The sequence below is a fragment of the Drosophila arizonae genome, chromosome 3, assembly GCF_054131065.1.
Source record: "Drosophila arizonae isolate 15081-1271.41 chromosome 3, UAZ_ARI_1.0, whole genome shotgun sequence".
NCBI lineage: Eukaryota > Metazoa > Arthropoda > Insecta > Diptera > Drosophilidae > Drosophila > Drosophila arizonae.
The window spans coordinates 6,691,355-6,711,066 of record NC_142923.1 but is presented as its reverse complement, the minus strand read 5'-3'; the positions used below and the strand labels follow the sequence as shown (position 1 = coordinate 6,711,066).

The window sequence follows — 19,712 nt, the reverse complement described above, 5'->3', positions numbered from 1 at the left end:
CCTCCTGCTCGACCCCCCGAAGGGAACGTCGCTTCAAAGGCATTGCTGCCACCCACCACCCACCACTCGCTGGGCAAACTTATGCTGCTTGTCGCCGGCGCCCAGCTTAATTTTCACTCTGTGGCAACTTTAATATTAATCATACGACCCGCATGCCCAACAAATAAAACACAAACACACGCTCGCAACTCCAGCTTGTTGCGGTAGGTTTTCCTGCCGTGTGCCGTATGCCGTGCGCCCACTATTGACTCACTATGAGGTGACCCACGAGTGTGGGCGTAACGAGTGTAAGAGAGCGGGTAGTGGGCCGGGTCGACGGACTCACGTCTGTAGCCACCGCAGCGCCAAACGCCAAAAGTTCTTAGTTAAATTCATCGCACTAGCAAAAGTTTTCTCAAGTGGCTCATTGTGGTTGCCAGCTGAAATGTTGACCCATAGACAGGCAGTGGGATAGAGTGAGAGAGAGAGAGGGAGAGAGAGAAAGAGACAGATTTAGATAGTTGACAAGGACACGCAGCAAGAACGACTCATGCTCTTTGCGGTCTTTAGCGCTGCAGCAGACGCCAAAACTTGCCAATGTCCAAAAAAAAAAAAAAAAAAAAAAAAAAAAAAAAAACAAACAAACAAAAATGTTGCAACTAACAACGAGGGAAGGGAAAACCGTTGGTATGCAAAAACTTTTCGGATGCTGCAGAAGAAAACGCAAATGATTAAGTGCGTCGTGGCATAATTCAGCAAGACAACATTTCGGTTGACACAGCGGAAGGCACGTCTGCAGCCAGAGACGTTGGCAGCCCATGCGCGGAAGGGGGCTACGATGCCAGCTAAATGGCAATTGAAGTGACATTCGCCAGAGCAAAGAGGGTAGAGAAAGAGAGAGAGAGAAAACTCGAGTGCTTGGATTTTGAATTGAAAGAAATGTAAGACCAAGAAATAGAACATGAGCATCTAATAGTAAGAGCTGCTAGCAAAGTATGGAGAACAAACAGAAATCGAGAAAAGACAAGCTGTAAGAAGCTGAAATTATTTGTCGTTTATAGTTCACTTAATCCAAATAAATAAAAATAAGAAAAATTAAAAAAAATGATGTGATTATAGCAGTAAAAAATATCTGTATGTTGATCTCCTCTGAGTTACAATAGGAGCTCAAAATTAATAGGATATGTATATATAAGCAAATACAAATTAAAAGTTTGTATTGCAATTATAATCATCTTAAAATTTTTAATTTATTACATATAATAATTTTAGGTCAATTAATTAATTTTTTTAATTTTAATAATTTTAATGAATTACTTATTATAATTGTGAGTCAACTAATTTATTATTTATAAAAATTTTAATTTTAAGTAATTAACTAATTTAAGTCATTTAATTTAAAGTTGTAAATATAAGAGAAAATGCATTGAAAAATAATTTTCTCAAAACATTACATTTTAATCAATATTTGGTTTATGCTAACATAAAGCAATTAACGTTTAAAAATATAATAATACTTCTTATAAATTAAAAAAAAAAAACTTTCTTATAAGCTTTAGCTGCTACTTTGTCTTATTTTAGTCCCACTTTCACTTTCGTTAAAGTTAATTAAATTCAATATCCCAGTCGACGACGCCTCTGGCCAAATGGAAGCTGCCTTAGAGGCTGCTGCTCAGACAGCGTTTGCTAGAGTCGCCCATTGCGCTTGTTAGTTTAGTTCTTAGGTTTTTTGGGTTGCTGGTGTGCTTTGGCTTGGTTTGGTGTGGTTGGGTTTGGTTTGGCTCGGTTTGGTTTGGTTTGGCTTGGTTTACTTTACGTAGCCGTCTGCCATTTGGCTCTGTGTTGCCTTGTTCCTTGCGGATTAGGAGCTACGGCCATTTGTTAGGGACTACGACCAACAGCAGCAGACAGAACACGAACTTTTGCTGTTTAGCATTTCAGCACACGCACATACACACACACACACACACACACAAACAAACAAACTGCACAACAATTAATATGTATCTTTTACTTGGCACGCTTTATCGCTGCAATCCAACCTCTTTCAACATCAACAACAACAACAACTTCAAAAGCAAGAAATCTTTCTTTCTTTTGTTTTTTGTTTTTTGCTGTTGTCGTTTTGGTATTTTGGGCTAAAATTTTGCACGTTGGCATTTTATGTGGTCCTCGGGCATTTTGTGCAGTTACACATTATTGCCACGCCCCCTGGGCAGCAGCGAGACGCACATTTCGCAGGCGACTCAAGTGATTTATGACAGCAAGGCCGAGCGACGAGGCAGCCGAGCGGTCGGGCTGCATTGCGTATACTTGACATTCTGTTGCAGGCGCACCGAAGGCGGCTTTTAAATCAAAAGTGGCTTGAGAAACTGGCAACAAGCAGACAAGCGAAATGGCACAGAGCGAGACACTAAGAAAGCGAGAGAGCGAGAAAGTGAGTGAGCGAGTAAGAGACCGTGTAAGCGAGCTGGGCTACAAAATTTAATTAAAATGCACATTTGTCCTTGACAGCGTTTTATATTTTTGCTTAATTGGAAGGCAACAGCGACTGTAGCTGAGGCAGTGTGGCAGAGACAGAGGCTGAAACTAAGGCTGTGGCTGTGGCCTGCATGACACACACACACACACACACACACTCACAACCGTGTTTTGGGCACATGCATTAGTAAAGATGCGGTTAGATATTCAAAATGACGAACGCGACGCAGAGCTTGGCAAAAGGGTCTAGCCCAGATGCCCTACTAAAGGCAGCAACAGCTAGGCAAATAACACGCACAACCTGTATGTGTGTGTGTGACTTAGCTTAGATAACTACATACATGCGAGCCAAAAGAGGCGGGAGTAATGCCTCAGCTGACAAGCGTCTGACAAAATTAAAGTTGATTACGTGGCAGACTGAAACGAGCTGAAGCTCTTGTCCGGAACGAGCGAACACATGACAATAAATTCTAAGAGAGAGCGCTAATTGAACTGAGTGTGTGTGTGTGAGTAGTCTAAATGTTTAAGCAGCTTAAGACTAAAGGGGAAACATGAGCTGTACATTGTAGCAGAGCATAATAGAATAATCAAATCTAAACGTTAAATAATTTAGATGAAAGTATCCTAACTTGCTCTGTAGCAAATTATAGCTAATGTCACTAAATAATGAACGGAGAGTAATCGAATGAATCGAATAAATAAATGGGGGTATTATTGAAACTGTAGAAACTATAGATGTTTTGTATCAGAGAGTTTATTCAGCAAATGATTGCAACTTGGTTTAAAAAAAATATATATATATTATATTCATGATTACATGATTAACGTACATTGAATAGTTTTTAATTAAACGACAAGACTTATTAAACATACATTTATCAACATGCAATCGATAAATTTACTAGCTGATAAAATAGAGCTATCGAAACTAGTTTCACATTTGTTTGGTCTGCCCAGATTAGTTGAAAATTTTCCTTAAAATTATTTTAGAAGTGTAAAAAATCAACTAAAATCGACTACATATGAAAATCTGAAAAGCAGATCTAGTCATTGTGTTTTTATCTTTTTTAGACTCATATATATCTTATCATATCGATTTTACATAGCCTTAAGCTAGATATATGATAGTCTATTATACTTTATACAGTTTAGAATATATCCGGATTTAATTAACAAGCCAAAAGCTTCCTATAAAAAACGGAATAGAGCTGGATGGCATTTACTATTCAAAATGATTTGTAATGGGACTTTAAATATATACATATATTTATATCTCCATATATATTCCCCCAGAATAATATATAAATATGAATTAGGAGTTTGTTGTTGTCTCTATTTGCTTTGGGATTATGGTAAGAGCTTGTCTTATGCATAACCAACTAGAAAGAATGAAGTGTCAGTTGTGAGCTCTATGACAACTAATATCCATTTGGATGTCCTAAGCCCTCTGCTGGCCAAAACAAAATGCATTAATGCGGAAACGCATTTTGTCTGCTTCTATTTGCATATGAGTTTGAACTAGAGACAGCTCGCACGTATTCAACTTTAACAACTATCTACAGCAAGACAAACAGACTGAGTGAGAGAGAGCGCGAGGGCGAGGGAGGGGCAAAGGACATGTTGTGCTTTTTATGCGTTGGCATACACAAAAATTTGTGCTAAAGGACTTTTGCTTACAAACGAGCGAGCTGGCAAAAAGTGTGGAAGAATTGCATTGTTCGCAGCCAAGCAGAGGCGAGGACCAAGCCCAGGCCCAGGCCCAGGACCAGGACACACGTGCAAGGATGTATGCATATGTCTTGGCTGGGATTTGTGCTCCTTAGTCCGCCCTCCCCCAAGCATTCACCTCACTGGCAGCAGGCAGCAGGCAGCAGGCAGACAACTGCAGATGATGAGCCTCAGATTATATGCACTCACTAGCGTTTGCTTTGTCTCCTGCTCTCGTCTTGGGCTCGACAGGTTCTGTCAGCTGCTGTTGGCGCTGTTGCCGTTGCTGGGCCGTCCTTTGGGCCTTTGTGTGGTGCCAACAGGACATGCATAAGTGGCCTGTCTCCTCGTTCCAGGCTCAACAACTTTACTGCATTTTTATTTATATTTACTCTTGATTGTTGCAGTCGCTCTGCTGCTGATGATGCTGCTCCTGCTCTTTCTTCTTCTTCTCCTTGTTCTGTTGTTCTCACTGCTGTTTCTGTTGCTGCAGACAAGTGGAAACAACATTTAAAACAACAAATCCTCCCAACTGCCTGCACTTTTTACTCTCAAAACAATTAAACCCAACAAACTTTTCGCTGCAACTCTCTCTCTCTCTCTCTCTCTTACTCCCTTTATCTCTCTTTGCCTCTCTCTTGCTCTTTATCTATCTCATTGCTTCTCTCACTTTAATTTAAGCTGCCTTTTCTTGCCTCTTTGTTTATTTTTATATGCCAAATGTGCTTGGCCTGTAATTTATTTTTGTTTTCCTCTCTTCGTGTTTTTTTTTTTTTTTTGGGCAATTTTTAATACAATTTTCATGTGAGTGTGTGTGTGCGTTTCCTGACATCAGTCACTGTAAAATTAACTGTCACATCGAAAAGCTTTACACAATGGCAGCGAATAAGTCTGTCACTGGCTGAACGATGCTTAAATGGGCCTTCAATATGCCCAGTGTGAGTTTTTAAAATGGATAAGCTGTGAGAGGGAGATAGAAAGTGAGAGGGAGATAGAAAGTGAGAGGGAGATAGAGTGTGGCTGCGCAATGTGAAATGAGAGGGAGAGAGAGAGAGGGAGAGATGGAGATATATTGTAGTAGTAGCGAGAATCAAGCAGTGACTGGGATTTCATTAATAGATAATTATGAATATGGAATGATGAGAGCATTGAACCTGTGGAATCAGTGCTATGATATATTATATGACAGTAAGAGATCACATCAAACATGTTGCAAGTGATCAATATTCATTAGGTCTAGGAAAAAAAAAAATATTCTAAGAGTAAGCAAAGACAGATATCTGGTTATTTTTATGCACCTGGTGGATTTCTCTAGCAAACTGCTCTGAGCTTTGCAAATATGAATTCTAAGATTATTTTGCTTTGAATGGATTTCTGTTTTTAGCCAAACAAAAATATGAGTTCTAAGAAAAATCTAAAAATATGATGGAATATGCCTTTTGGCATTGAAATATTGAAAAACTGACTAAACAGCTGCAAAGCTGCATCTATTATTAAACTACGAACATCTGAGCCTGAATAGAATTCATATAATGCTCTGTAAATGCAAAAATGAATTTACTTTCTAAAAAGTCAATTTTATTTGCGTAAATATTTAGTTTAGCTTTGGAAGCTTTGCAACATTTCAATCATAAAATCAATTTATCAAAGACAATTTTACTAAGAGTTTAATGCTTCATAAGTCAGAGTAAAACATGCTAACTTAGCTCTGTAGAAGCAGAACAGGCCAATAGAGGCATTTGGAGCAGCGATAATTACTGTAGACGCTCCGTTTGCTTTCAGCCTGTGACGTCACAAATTTGGCAAGGACTGAACGCTGCCTGGTTCTGGCATTTGGCTATTATTCAATGGCAAACGCAACAGAAATAGCATTTTGTGTCTATTTTAGTATAATTTTCCGCATAGACGACTACCCCAAAGCACACGCAGAGACCAAGTCAACGAAAGCCTTGGGGTAGACTGCCAGCTTCCACACAAAGGAGTTTTACGGCTCCTGATGGTGCTGCTGCTCCTGCTGTGCGTGGCAGCCGCCAAAAAGCTGGCAACTTAAAACAAAAATTATTGGCCAGCTGCGACGCCCAAGTTATAAAAATAGCAACGGATAGCCAAAAAACCAAATTGCCGCAAATTGAGTTTAAGCCAATTTTATTCGATTTCGATTTTATTTTATTATTCTATTTTTTTCTTCTTTTTTGGTGCACTAAGACTTGTTGAAGCGGGTCAAATGTTTTATGAGGTAAGAGAACGTGCTGCTGAAGGCATAAAATATTTATTTATTTATTATATTTATTTTATATATTTTAATTAAGGTATATAAGGTAATATTGTGATTAAATTACATATATTTTATGCATATAGAATAAATATAAATTTTTCATGAGATCCATGTACTTTATCTACCTAGGTTTCTCTCTAAATTAAGTTAATATAAGACCTAAAGGTTTGAAGTTTAATATATACACAAAATACAAATTTCAATACATACAAAACTTTCAGAAACTTAGCAAATATTATACATATCTATAATAATACTATCCGATTTTCTTTGCTTTATTCCACCAATTATCATCTATCAATACTCAATAGTTTCTGGATATTTCGACCAATCGACCACATCCAACCAGCTCATATATACTTTTCGATATATATATTTTATGGCTTTTCAGTTCTTTGCTTTTTTCGGCTTTCTCTGAATATAGTTTGGCTTGTGAAATGTCTCCAAAATACGCCCCATAGTTTTTTCTCATCTGGTTTTTTAGCATACTCATGCTTTATGGCTTGTCTGCTATCGATTTCAATTGTGTCATGGCACATTGTGTAACCCGCCAAACTTCTGCGGCCTCAACGACCGAACCACCTCGCCCCCCGCGCTCTGCTATATTTCATTTGCTTTGCGGGAACTTCAAAGCGCGCAATGAAATTGACACCCGCAGCGCCAGCTACGCTCCAAATTGAAACTATGGGCGAGAAAATAAATGTGTAGCGAAATGGAAGCTGCAGTTAACCCGCTCGAGCTACCCAAGCCCCACTCCCAATCACCACTCCCACTGAAGCGCCACAGCAACCCCAAATGCAGCCCCCGCGCGTGCCCCAACGTGGCAATAAAACCATTTTAATGAGATTTAAGCTTTAAATTTCGCGCTTTATTTACGTGAGTGGCGACAGCCGGAGTGGGCGTGGCTAAAAAGGCAAATGTATGCCACAGCGCCATAGTGTCTCGCGGCTGCCGTAAAAAAATAAACTCATACAATTATATACATACATGTATATCTATGTATGTTTGTATAAACGAAGTTAACTTCATTATGTAACTCAAGGGAAATTTTAATTAAAAGCGTGCGAAAGATTTAATTGATTATACCCAGTGCTAAAGTCAAGTAGATGGAGTAGTCAGGGGAAGGGGTTGATGTACATAGGTGCTAACGAGCTAGTGAAAAAATGGAAAGGAACTAAATCAAGAGTATTCACTAGAGAGAGTCTGTCACGTTTTTAAATTAATAATTAAATTAATGAAGTTTAATTGTATTAAAAATGTATATAACGTAGCTATAACGTATATTCCTAGTCAAGGGTTTTAAAGAGCATGTATGTTTTATGTATGTAACGTGTGCTGCACATTCAATAAGCTAATGCAAATCAATTTCATCAAGTTATAATAATGACTGCACAAAAGTTTACAGGGTATGTCACAGTTAGCCAACTTTTATATATTAAACAAGTCGGATAATCACTTAAGCTCTTCACACCTTATGCCATGCTAAAGCTGAATCAATCAACAGTTGCAACTTACAGGGTATGTCTTAACCCATCAAGACTATATTCGCTTGAATTGCAAAGAATTAAATCACAACTTTTCAACTCGCGTCATCCGACTGACACTGACACTGTTGTGCGCCCACAGGGTATGGTTGAGCCTATCATCGATGTAGCTATTTGTATTTTTATTGCGCACTGAAAACTGACCGCTGGCCATTGAAAATTATCTTAGCCCCAGCGACTTGGCAAATATTTTAACAAGTTTGTTAAAACATTTTATGAAAATTGCGGGCACACTGTCAAGAGGGGGAGGGGCCGAGTCGAAAGCTGGCTTCAAAAATAAAAGTTTACACAGTTAATAATAAAACCATTTACTATGCAAATATTTTGCCAGTCCGGGATGGGGGGAGGTGCGAAAAGGGAGGCTGCTGGTTGACCCCAGCGCAAGTCATTTTTCACGCTTAGCATATGAGAATTTGAATTTGGGAATGCAAAATGGACGCAAGTCGAGATGTGAGACGTGAGACGTTACATGCGAGACGCTAGCTGTTGGCTGTTAGCTCTTAGCTCTTAGCTGTTAGATGTTAGACGTTAGGCAATAGATGAGAGGCCACAAACTCCATAGCCCCCGAGCTCCACAGCTGGAGCTCGAGTTGAGTGCATGCAAATGTGTTTGCAATGGGTTAAATATGCTGCGCAGACCCCCAGCTGTATGCATATGCATTGTGTGTAAGTGTTTGTGTGTGTGTGTGTGTCCTGCATGACCCCCTCTCTCCCACCCACACTCTAGCTTTTTGTTTGCGCTGACTTTGAGTGAATGAAGTGCAGCAGCAGGAACGGAGGGGGGCCAGGCAGCCATGAAAAATTAAAAAGGGATTTTGGTGCGGCAGCTGCTGAAAAGCGTTTGAATAGTAACTTGAACAAATTTTTTTCTCATTCTCCTACTTTTTTTATATTTGGAATTTTTTGTGAGTGAGAGAGAGTCAACGGGGGGTCTGTCAGCGTTTTCCGAAAGTGCCGCCCGAACCACATGAGCTGAAAGATGATATAAGCCAGCATATTCGACATGTGCTTTGCACTTGGAAAGCGGCAACGAAGTGGCCAAAGCTGGATGCCAAATCAAGTGGTGGAGTATGAGAGTGGGGGAGAGGCTGGGTTAAGTTTTTTTTTTTTTTTTTTTTTTTGAAGTGCAAAGTTCGCTTAATTATGTGGCCAGACCGATTGAGGTTGAAGTGCAGCCCTATAATTGAGAAGCATACTTTACATAAAGTGATACGATAATGAAGATGTGCTAAGCATGCATTTGGGAAATGCGAAGAACGATGGCATATTGACAAGTGGTTTGGAGTTAGAGCGAGAATTTGCCATGTGAAAAGGGCACCTAGAAATGGACAAATAGAATAGGCAACTAGAGAAAGGCTTACATTAGACAAGGCTCTGGTTTGATTTTAGTTGCCGAAATGTGCTACAGCACAGCATCCTTTATATTCCTTCAGATATTCACTGAGCTATTCATTCAATATAAAATACCTATCGAAAATACTTTCTGTTTCTTTTTGTTTGTATTTATTAATACAAATTAATATTTTAATAAACAAGTTTTCTCGTTGGCCATTTCACATTTCTTATAATATAGCTCATTAACACCTAAATGTTCAACTTGTTAAGCTGCCAATTAGGTAGTAAAAAGTCTGTTTAAATAAAATAAAAAAATATAAATAAAAAAAATAAAAATAAATAAATAAAAAAAATATATTTAAAAACAAGTAAGAAAGCTCTAGTCGAGGCTGCTCGACTACGAGATCCCCTGAACCCTTGGAGCAATAGATATTTCATTAATTTTTCGCGTCTTTCAGCTTACACAAGAAACACGCACACACACACGCACGTACGCACACACAGGCATACATACACACACACGCATACAGACACACATACACACACACACACGCATACACAAACATTTACATACATATACACACACAAGCATAAACACGCATGGGCGGCAGTGAGCGCTTACTATGAGAACTTAATTGCTTAATAACTTTTTTAACACTTTTATAACATGGATATGCATGTAATTGCCAAAGCACAAGTCTCTAGTATTTGAAATACGCTTTTTACAAAAGTGAGGGTGAGGGGGTGAATTTAAGGGTGAGGGGTAAATTTTAACAAAAACCGAAATTGTATAAATTGCATATAAGCATACATTAAAAATTTGGAGACTCTAGCAATAAAGGTGTAGAAGATATAATTTTATAACTGGATTTCGATAAGGTTTTTTATCGATAAAAAAAGATCGGGATGAGTTATCGATTTTTAATGATAAACTTGATATGCGCGCTGTAATTACGGACATTTTAAAAAAATTTGAAGTCTCTAGCTCTTATATCTTCTGAAATCGACGCGTTCATACATACGGACAGACGGACAGACGGACAGACGGACGGACGGACAGACGGACAGACGGACAGACAGACGGACAGGGCCAAATCAACTCAGCTCGTCACCCTGATCAAGAATATATATACTTTGTGGGGTCTGCCACGCCTCCTTCTGCCTGTTACATACATTTCAACAAAACCATTATACCCTGATTTCCCATTGAAAATGGGTTCAGGGTATAAAAATAAAAAAAATAAATAAATTCAAAAGTAGGCAATGAAAAATGCTGACTTTCGTGTTTCTCCGAGCAAAACCTTATCAAAATGCGAACTATTAATATTAAAATAAAAAAGAAAATTAAAAAAAAAAATTAAAACAATTTCACAATTGCCTATTTGTAAGAATAAAAAATTATTCAAAAAAAAAAAAAAAAAAAAAAAAAAAAAACACCAAGAGAAATATTTTGTGTGTTAGAAAGAGATTCATACTGATTCAAATTGATCAATGAAATTGGGTGGCGCTGGTCAATTTATATTTATTAACAAACAGCATAAGCTTGTTATATTAGATAATCCTCAAGATAAAATTATAACAAAAAATATTTATCGTATTTCATCAGTAAAATTTATTTTTCAATTATTATCATCCATTGGACAATCTCATGAGCTAAATTTGGCTCATTGTAATTTCTGTTTTGCAATAAAATCCTATTTAAGCTATGGGTTTTCCGCTAAGCCTTATGGCAAGAGATTCGCTTTGAGTTATTAAAAAAAAATACGAAATATCATATATAGATATATATATTTTTTTCTCAACTTTTGTTAGTTTATAGTAGTCCACGTAGCTACTTGAAATATAATTTCATGAATGCACTGCAATTTTTTTAAAGACAAGAATAAACTGTTTTGTTTCGTTTTTTGCAATTTGTTTGGGATTTGATGCTTTGATTAAATTTTTAACGGTAGTCTGTACGGGACAGAATACAAACTAATGTTGAACTTTTACGCTGCTCTTGTAACTTTACACAATCCAATTGGATTTGTGCAATGCTTAAGGTCCGACAAATGCTTAAACCCAATAAACTGCAGCTGAGTGACAAAGGCAAAGAAAAAAGAAAAGAAAAAGGAATGAACAATAAACTGGAAGGAAAAGGAAAAGCTTACCTTGTGTAATAATGAAAATTCGTTGCAAAAAGTAGCTGGCGACTCGTAAAATTGTTGCCAATCGTTACACTTGCTCTTCCTTCACCTTAATGTCTCTCTCTCTCTCTCGCTCTCTCTCCCTCTCTTTCTGTGTCGGTCTCTCTGCTGCTCACGTTTATTATTACAGCTCTTGTTGATGTTTTGCTGATTGTTGTTGCTGCTGCTTTGATATTAGCAATTGCTGATGTTGTTGCTGTTGTTGTTGTTGTTGTCGTTATTTTAGCGTTGAATTTTCTTGCTTTTTTATGACGTTTATTGTTTTAGTCACTTGACAGCGCATGAACGCGAATGCGAATTGAAATGAATTTCATTTCAACCCTTTCAACAATTCGGTTAAATTGCATTGCGGGATTTTTGGCCTTAAATTGTTTATAGGCTTTTGTCAGGTTTATTGTTTATATTTGTTTAACTGGCAAAATGTCGAGCGTGAAAACAAAGAGAGGCAACAATAAAAATATTTTTAATACGCATTTTTTTGCAGCTCGTTGAGCGGCCACCATGACCTTTATCCTTTGTCCCTTGCCCCCAATCGTTATGGCAATGACAGCCCATATGTCTGAAGATTTATGACCATACGAAATAGCAGGCGGCTTTCTTGCCACGCCCACCGTAACGAGCCCGTTTACCCAGTCAAATGCGTAATGAATTATGCAATGAAATTTGTTTCATTTTTCCAACACACATACACACATACACACACACACACACACATAGACACACAATTGAAATTTTGAAAGATTGCCGGCAATTCGCTCGTTGTCGTTGTTGTTATTGCAATAAAACTCGAGAAAAATTATTGTCAAATTTATGAAACATATCTGTTGATCTTGGCACATGAAAATCTGCTGAATTATGTATGGGCAAATGGTGGGAACACATTTTTGGATTAGCAGCTTGTTCAGCTTTAGTATCTGCACTCATTTGTGCCTCGAGGTCAAACGCGCTGGCGCCCCCACACTTGGCCCGCTTCACTCATAGACACAGCATCCTGACAGCCTCCTGGGAGGGCGCGGCTGCTTCCTGTACGTAAGGCCAGGCTCGAGCGCTTGAAGGACTTCCCTTCAGTTGGCCTCACACCAGGGCTATGGATGTGGCTTCTGGCTTTGTCGTAATCTCCTAGTCTCATAACCTCGTCCCGTTTTTGTTTTTTCTATTTTTTATATTTGTTTATGCCTAGCCCCTTTTTCTGTTTCTTTTCTTATTTTGTTTGTTTTTGTTTTTGTTTTTTGTTGGTCGCCTTTTTCACTTATTAGTCTGCGTTTTGCACACAGACAGATATTTGCATACGAGGCACGTCTCTGACATTTTTCTTCAACTTATGCTTTATTTTTGCCTCTGCGCTTTGCTCATTTCATTATTATTGTCATTATCATTATTATTTTTATTACTTTTACTCTTGTTGTTCTTGGCACGAGTTGCCTTCAAAGTGCAAATGCGAGATTTCTTAGCACCACATTAAAACAGACGACAGCGAATAGCAAAATAAATAAGAAGCAAATGAGAAATGGAAAATGTTTTAAGTTTTTTTCTTAATAAGCAGAAGGAAGCGCCTAGAACATTTGTCATCTGCCATTTGTCATTTTTCATTTGAACTTTTTCCTCTTTCTGTACGCATAATGAATGCTCCCATGGGGTTAATTACAAGATTGGATTATATTATTTTTTAAATTAATAATAAATATAATTCATATTTATTTAGAATATCTAAAAGTCTACATTAATTTTAATTTTAATTAATTTTTAGCTTTAATTTTATTCAAGCAACTCACTGTAATGCAGAATTAAATATTTTTTATAGAAATAAAACTATATTTTGAAGTGAATATTAAGTGAAACCATAAACATAAGTATTTTTTAAATATTTGCTTTATTTGCCATTTTGCTGAACCTTAAGAATAGGCAAACTGATTGCCATTAGCTTTAAATATAAGGATGGTGTGAGATCCATTTAGCTAAATCCATATATTTATTTACTCTATTGATTATCTACTACTACTACTTATCTACTGTATGTGGCCATGTAGCATATTTACTTTTAATTGTTTTTTATTAATTTATTTTATAAATATTATTTTAAAATCCTCAATTGAAAAAAAAATAAATAAATAAATAAAATGCTCTAACAAATATATATAATAATAATTTATTTTTTAATTTTTTTTGTATATATATTTATATATATATATATATATTTTTTTTTTTAACTCTATATACTCTAAGCCCATACTTTATTATAATTGTCCAAATTAATAAAACATATTTCTCACACATAAATCTGTATTTATAATCTCATTGCACAAAGCATAATTCTTGACTTTTGAATTTTTTTTTTTTTCATTTATTTTTATTTTTTTCGAAAATTCATTGGTTCATATATATGATAATCCAGATAATTTACTTCTATATAAATAATGTAATGACAGATAATTTATTAATACTGTAGTTTATTTCAGCATAAAAAATTTTGCAGCAAACCGTCCAACTAAAAAAGATTTAAATACAAAAAAAAAAAAAAAAAAAAAAATACAAAACAATAAAAAGCAATAAAAAACCCAACGGGAGTCATTGGCTAGCAGTAGTTTAGTTTCCCATTTGATTCGCATTGAAATATTTTTTGACTTATCTAAAAAAGCATTAAAAATGTCTTAAAAATCATTTAATATTCATTTCATTTAATTCATTTACTCAACATGCTCACAAAATTGACAGATCAGCAACTCAAAGTGAGTGGGAAGCTATCATGAGTTTTTACCAAGCTGATGTTAGCCAATTTAGGCATTAATCATTTATTCCTGAATTACATACGTCTCATTGTCTTCATCTGCATGCAGCACACAAAACAATTGAGATTTAAGGAAAAAAAAGAAGGAAAGTCTCATCGACGTTTTGGTTTATTTAACACCTAGAAGCCCCATTCGATACACTTCCAATAATAAGTTAAATCGCTGATTTACCTGGCGACCCAAATCAATTCTCTCGCTTTGCCCTTTTTGACGGAGGCTGCGCCCATCAACTTGTAATTTGTAAATTAAATTGCTTTGTGCAGGCTTTCCCTCTTCTGCGGTTGCCCCAGCCCCCTTTGTGCTTTGCCTTGTTTGCCTTTTCCCGTTTTCTTTTATTTTTATTTTTGTTTATTTATATATATATTTTTTTGTGCAAAAATGCAAATTTATCAAATTGGTTGAAGGTCTGGATTTTGATGGCGGCCAATTGAAATGCCAAAAATTAATTACACATGCCTGCCACAAATGCGCACACACACGTTTTTTTTGCTGCTGCTCGTGTTACTTTGTTTGTTGTTGTTGCAGTTTACACCTTTTAATTGATTACGGCGACACACTCACACATACTCGCACGCTCACACACACAGACACACACACCTTTGTGTTATTTGATTTTGATATATAATCGGAATTTGGCCGCACACACGATTCGAGACGAGCACGAAACACAAACTTTGTTGGCAATTGGCGCTTGTCATTTGGCTGTGTCTACTGCCAATTGTTGGTGGCCAGGCTAAAAGAGCCGTAACATAATCGCCGTTAAACGAACGTGGCCACGTTTCCGAGTTGACTGATTTGAGCCACCGCCGCTGCTGCTGCTGGCCAAGGCACGAGCCGTGGCCAACACCGAAGCGAGCCTCTTATCAAAAACGAAGCCTGCACGACCCGATGTGCATCTGTGTTGAGTTTCTGCTTCGGCGCCAGAGCGCAACGCAGACGCCCCAAGCAGACATGCACAGTGATAGAGAGGGGGAGTGAGAGACGGAGAGAGAGAGAGAGAGAGAGAGAGAGAGCGAGAGAGAACCATTGCCGGCTTTCGTTGGTGTATGGTGAGTTTGGATCGTAGTACGCATTGGTGAATGCTTGTTGAATGCTGTTGCACGCGGTTTTGCGGCACGTTGAATGGTCCAAAAATACGAGGCCGCACGCTGTTATCAGTTGTGCGTAGCACTTATCATTGCTGAGGACCCTGTCAAGCTGTGATGTACGAAAAATTAACTAGCTGCTAGCTGACAGCCATGCGATTCAAGGTGTAAGTGAAGTAAGTGCTCGTTGGCTCAGATATATGTTTCTGGATCAGAAATTATTGCAAATATCTTAGCAAGTTTTATGATTCATTTCTTTCTTAAGTACAAAAATTAAACGGAAACATAAAAAGAAAAAAAATAAAACAAATTGAAATCTTATTTTAAGACAATAAGAGTAATCCATTATATATCTGGTTCTGAAGCTTTCATTTAGCAGCAAGGAATAAGCAATAATCTAGCTTTCGGACACACTAAATTGCAGGACCTTGATAACTGATGAGAAAAATTTTGTGTACTACTAATTCTCTATAGATTCACATTTTTGAATAAATTATTTAAATTGAAAGGAAAACTTTCTCTCACTCTCTCATTTCTCTCCCAACTACGCACATCCTATTTATCAGAATAAAACACACTTCTTAATCAGTTTAGCTCATGTAATTGTGCAAGCCCTCAAACTTTTTCGTGACACTTATACATGGCATTTAATTTTCTAATATCAGCCATGCTCAATTCTTGTCGGGTTCCAATTAACTTCTCGTAGCCCGCGATCAACGGCTCAATGGTCGGCTTACCATTCTTGGAGAGTGCATCGAACTGGTAGTGCATGATGCTGCCGTAGTCATATCCCTCGCCGAAATTGGTCACTTTGTCTTTTCCGTTCTTTATGAAATTGTGTATCTCGGATTCTTTTATATTCTCCTCGTTGATGCGAACGTATTCATCCCGATTCCACGTAGTATGCTGATGGTAGAAACCCAAGGAATGCAGAAGCTCGTGTAGAATTATGCCGGGAGTGTAGCAATTAAATTTCATCAAATTCAACCGTTGTACACTGTGTTGGTAGCCCACGTCGGCGAAACAGCCGAAGCCGTCAGAGATGATATTCAAATAGCAAAGCTGATTGCAGTTTGCTTCCTGGAAGACAACACAAGAAATCGACTCGATAGTGCGAAACGCTTGCAAAATCATATTACGATACCTCTGATCTAGATTGGGGAATACAAATAACAAGACCACTCATAAACTTGAAAATAAAACTCACCTATGTCGCTATTGAAACGATAGTAGACAATGCCATTGGGCCAGCGAAGAGCTTCATTGATCAATCCATTTCTGTCCTTGCTCAGGATCATATCGCCTTCGGTGTATCCAGCTATAAGTCTGGGATCGGTTTCAACACGCTCTGAAGGGGCTGCCGGTGCTGCATAGCAATTCTTCGTCAACACAAGGATTAGAAATATTTTAGGAAAGCTCCACATGTTCTTTACTGGATGCATTAGTAGCGACTATTTCGATATTTTCCTTACGCTTTTATATGTACGCTGAGAACATAAATTCATGAAAATATAATATCATAGACCTATCTAAAATTAAATTGTATTTAACCGCACACAAGGCTGAAACGTGTATGTTTATCCTAAAGTTATATATTATCTATTTTATTTCACTTCATAATAACTTTAACGTTTTTTTTTTTTTAATTTTCAGTATATGTATATTTGTCTATATCCAAATGCAAAAGTAGCGCACTTTAATCTAAATACTTTGCTATAATGAAAGTAATTATGGCAGGAATTTTAAATTTAAATTTTTGCGATAGTTTTTTATCTATGTCGTAAATGCATGTTAAATTTATGGCAAGCTTTTTTTTTTTTTTTTAATTAGATTGTATATTAGTTAAAGGTAATTGACTTACACTAATATATAATTACATAATTTTGTAATATATCTTTTTCGTATCTCAAGCTTGAAAATGATTGAATATCGTAAAAGTGAGTCATATAATAACTCTGAAACACTCTTACTACATAAGTGGCCAAAGATTTCTTACCTACTTCTTAGATATACTGTCTAGCACATCTACGTCTTGTCGAAATCGAAATGCACTTTTTATTACTTTATACTAGTCTCTGTTCCACTTAAATTTAATATTTCTCATCTCATCTCATCAGCTCACCATTTAATGCTATTGCCGCATCTAGTCTTTAAGGCTTTTCTCATTAAATTTTCGCTCCCGCAAATTGATTCGATTGCAATGGGTAACTTGAACTGTTTTGAAATCCTTTTTGACTTGAGGTAAGTCTTTTGTTTAAGCCTTGACTTGTGTCAACTCTTGTCTACTCTCTTTTTCGAACGCTAGGTGTCGCTTTGATGTTGTTGTGAAACGCTTTGGTGTCGCTGCAGGCAGTGTGAGATTGAAAACTTAGCAAACTGCTGCTTCCTAATTGATGTATTGTCAGCAGCCTCCGCACAGCATGTCCGTGTCCTGTTTGCCAGTCAGGCAGCAACAACAACAACAGCAACAATGACGACATCCATTCGACTATCAAGCCACCGATGCTACCACTACGACTACTACTGCTACTTCTTGTGGAGGACTCTGTCATTTGGGAACATTCATTTTGACTTTCATGCGCTTGTCAACTGATGATGGCTAAGAGTGTTTTGTTTTTGGTCACTTCATCGTACTTGCCAGCCTCATCATCGCCCCTTTGCTGCTGTTGATGTTGTTGTTGTTGCTGTTGGAAACTGTTTTTATGGCCGTGTCATCGTTGCCAAAGAAATTCGATGCACTTGCTTTGGCATATCAATGCGTCCAGCTGCTGCTCCTGTTCCTGCTCCGGCTGCTCCACAAACGCTAAACAGGCCAAACTAATTACCGTGCATAATAAATCAGAGCTGTCATAGTTTGCCATTAGCTTGACAGCAAATGCCCGAAGCACAGGTCCTGCTTGCTTATTGGCTGCATTTATGCAAATTGCCACAGCGCTGAGAGCGTAGAGCCAATGTATTGGACCTGAACATGCCATGGCTATAGACTTTTGCATTATTAATTGCGATTCGTTAGCATTTTCCGAGAATCTGCAACAGCTTTAACCTAATAAGCGACACCCAAAGCATACAACATGATTGCTTGACATATATGCACTTGTATATGGTGCAAGCTGACGTGGGTGGACACTGAATGTTCCACTAATAAGATAAGATTATAATGTGGAGCATGCACCTAAGTAGGCAACTATATTGTACTATGTCTTTAAGAGCAGCCTTTCCTAGTCGAAATTTGCCTTGCATTCAATGCAGCTGTCCGTTAATAGAGCTTTCACTGTATCGTAAAGACTTTGATTGCTTTCTTTCCCCAAGTAAGTTCGCATTTCTATGCAAAATTAATTGACTTCCATTGAAAAGGCAACAACTGACATATTTTTCTAATAGTGGGGTAATTTATAATTGTTGAGTGCGGCGAAAGCTTTTAAAAATAAAACTAGCCTGATGATTGAGCCAAATTGCAACAAATTGTCAGGCAATTAGTTTCAATTGGAACATGACTAGTAGTTCTTTAATGAATACTTCACTTATAGCTTTCGATTGCAACAACAACAACAATTTCTACAATTTTATTTCGTGCCCATGTCTAGGTAGTAACAAAGTGAATTTACTGCTCTCAATAAAGCAAAAATGATTGATTCCTGTGTAAGAATGCAAAATACAAATATGAAATTGAAATTCAATATTTATGAACTATTGAACCCACCTCAATTGCCTGAAAAAGTTGACCTTTTTGCGCACCTCGGGTATATTGTGCATGTGATCATCTAGAAATTTGTAATAGGTGCCCGTGATCGGATCAAAGTCGTTCTTTGGCAAACGATTCCACATAAAGTCTGGCGTTTCCCCCTTGGGCTTCATAGGCTTGCAGCGTGAGGGATAGGGCTGGGTATACTCACGCATATAACCAGATTTCATGGGCTGTATTAGTTCCTCTTCCTGGTCCACAGGCCCGTAACGAGGACTGTGGCAGTTATCTGAGTGAGCTACAATTGAGAACTACAATTACCTAAAGCCACTCACTCTTCCATGTTGAACGACTGGAAGTTGACCAACTTGTGATCGGTGGTGCAGAGTGTGCGCTGTGGCCGAGAGCCCTCCTCCAGCATGATTTGTGTGGTTGTCTTCATCAAGGAGCTATCGTAGTGCGGCTCCCAGAGCATCGTCTTCTTCTTGGAGGCCATGTTGGCAACGCAATGAACTAACGTGCAGTATTCACTTATGTATTTCGAATCTTGAATGTCGAATCTTTAAAGCAGTCTTCAATTGTTTAATTTCAAAAGTTTTCATTTGACAGCAGATGTAGAGTGAAATTGAATGTGATAATAATAGATAGTAGA

The 19,712-nt window shown here is 37.5% G+C and overlaps 3 protein-coding genes across 7 annotated transcripts in view; all 3 read right to left on the bottom strand.

Annotated features, from left to right (window-relative positions):
- The window catches only part of kek3 (leucine-rich repeat, immunoglobulin-like domain-containing kekkon 3 protein), a 54,613-nt gene extending 38,809 nt beyond the window's left edge, over nucleotides 1-15,804 (bottom strand). Inside the window, exons 1-2 of one of the 5 annotated variants that reach the window (XM_018004899.2) lie at nucleotides 14,465-15,804; nucleotides 11,472-11,919 (exon numbers count right to left, since the gene is read on the bottom strand). The gene's annotated coding sequence lies outside the window, so the exon portion shown is untranslated. The remainder of the gene's footprint in view (nucleotides 1-11,471; nucleotides 11,920-14,464) is intronic. The other 4 variants (XM_089466082.1, XM_089466083.1, XM_089466084.1 and 1 more) reach the window with 4 other exon arrangements.
- Nucleotides 15,805-15,956: 152 nt separating this feature from the next.
- LOC108612098 (seminal metalloprotease 1-like) lies at nucleotides 15,957-16,840 on the bottom strand. The gene is made up of 2 exons (XM_018004998.2): nucleotides 16,586-16,840; nucleotides 15,957-16,529 (listed from the first exon to the last, which is right to left on the bottom strand). Exons 1-2 carry the CDS (start codon nucleotides 16,818-16,820, stop codon nucleotides 15,994-15,996), a joined length of 771 nt encoding a protein of 256 aa, XP_017860487.2. The 5' UTR covers nucleotides 16,821-16,840; the 3' UTR covers nucleotides 15,957-15,993.
- Nucleotides 16,841-18,855: 2,015 nt separating this feature from the next.
- Nucleotides 18,856-19,712, bottom strand: LOC108612100 (uncharacterized). The gene is made up of 3 exons (XM_018005001.2): nucleotides 19,396-19,712; nucleotides 19,079-19,336; nucleotides 18,856-19,013 (listed from the first exon to the last, which is right to left on the bottom strand). Exons 1-3 carry the CDS (start codon nucleotides 19,554-19,556, stop codon nucleotides 18,989-18,991), a joined length of 444 nt encoding a protein of 147 aa, XP_017860490.1. The 5' UTR covers nucleotides 19,557-19,712; the 3' UTR covers nucleotides 18,856-18,988.

What these genes read in the sequence shown, in the direction of transcription:
- LOC108612098 (XM_018004998.2), bottom strand. Translation starts at nt 16,820, where the DNA reads ATGCATCCAGTAAAGAACATGTGGAGCTTTCCTAAAATATTTCTAATC. An exon ending in TCGTTTCAATAGCGACATAG is followed by an intron (nt 16,530 to 16,585) that starts GTGAGTTTTATT and finishes TCCCCAATCTAG; the next exon opens with ATCAGAGGTATCGTAATATG.
- LOC108612100 (XM_018005001.2), bottom strand. Translation starts at nt 19,556, where the DNA reads ATGGCCTCCAAGAAGAAGACGATGCTCTGGGAGCCGCACTACGATAGC. An exon ending in CAGTCGTTCAACATGGAAGA is followed by an intron (nt 19,337 to 19,395) that starts GTGAGTGGCTTT and finishes TAACTGCCACAG; the next exon opens with TCCTCGTTACGGGCCTGTGG. An exon ending in AACTTTTTCAGGCAATTGAG is followed by an intron (nt 19,014 to 19,078) that starts GTGGGTTCAATA and finishes ATTCTTACACAG; the next exon opens with GAATCAATCATTTTTGCTTT.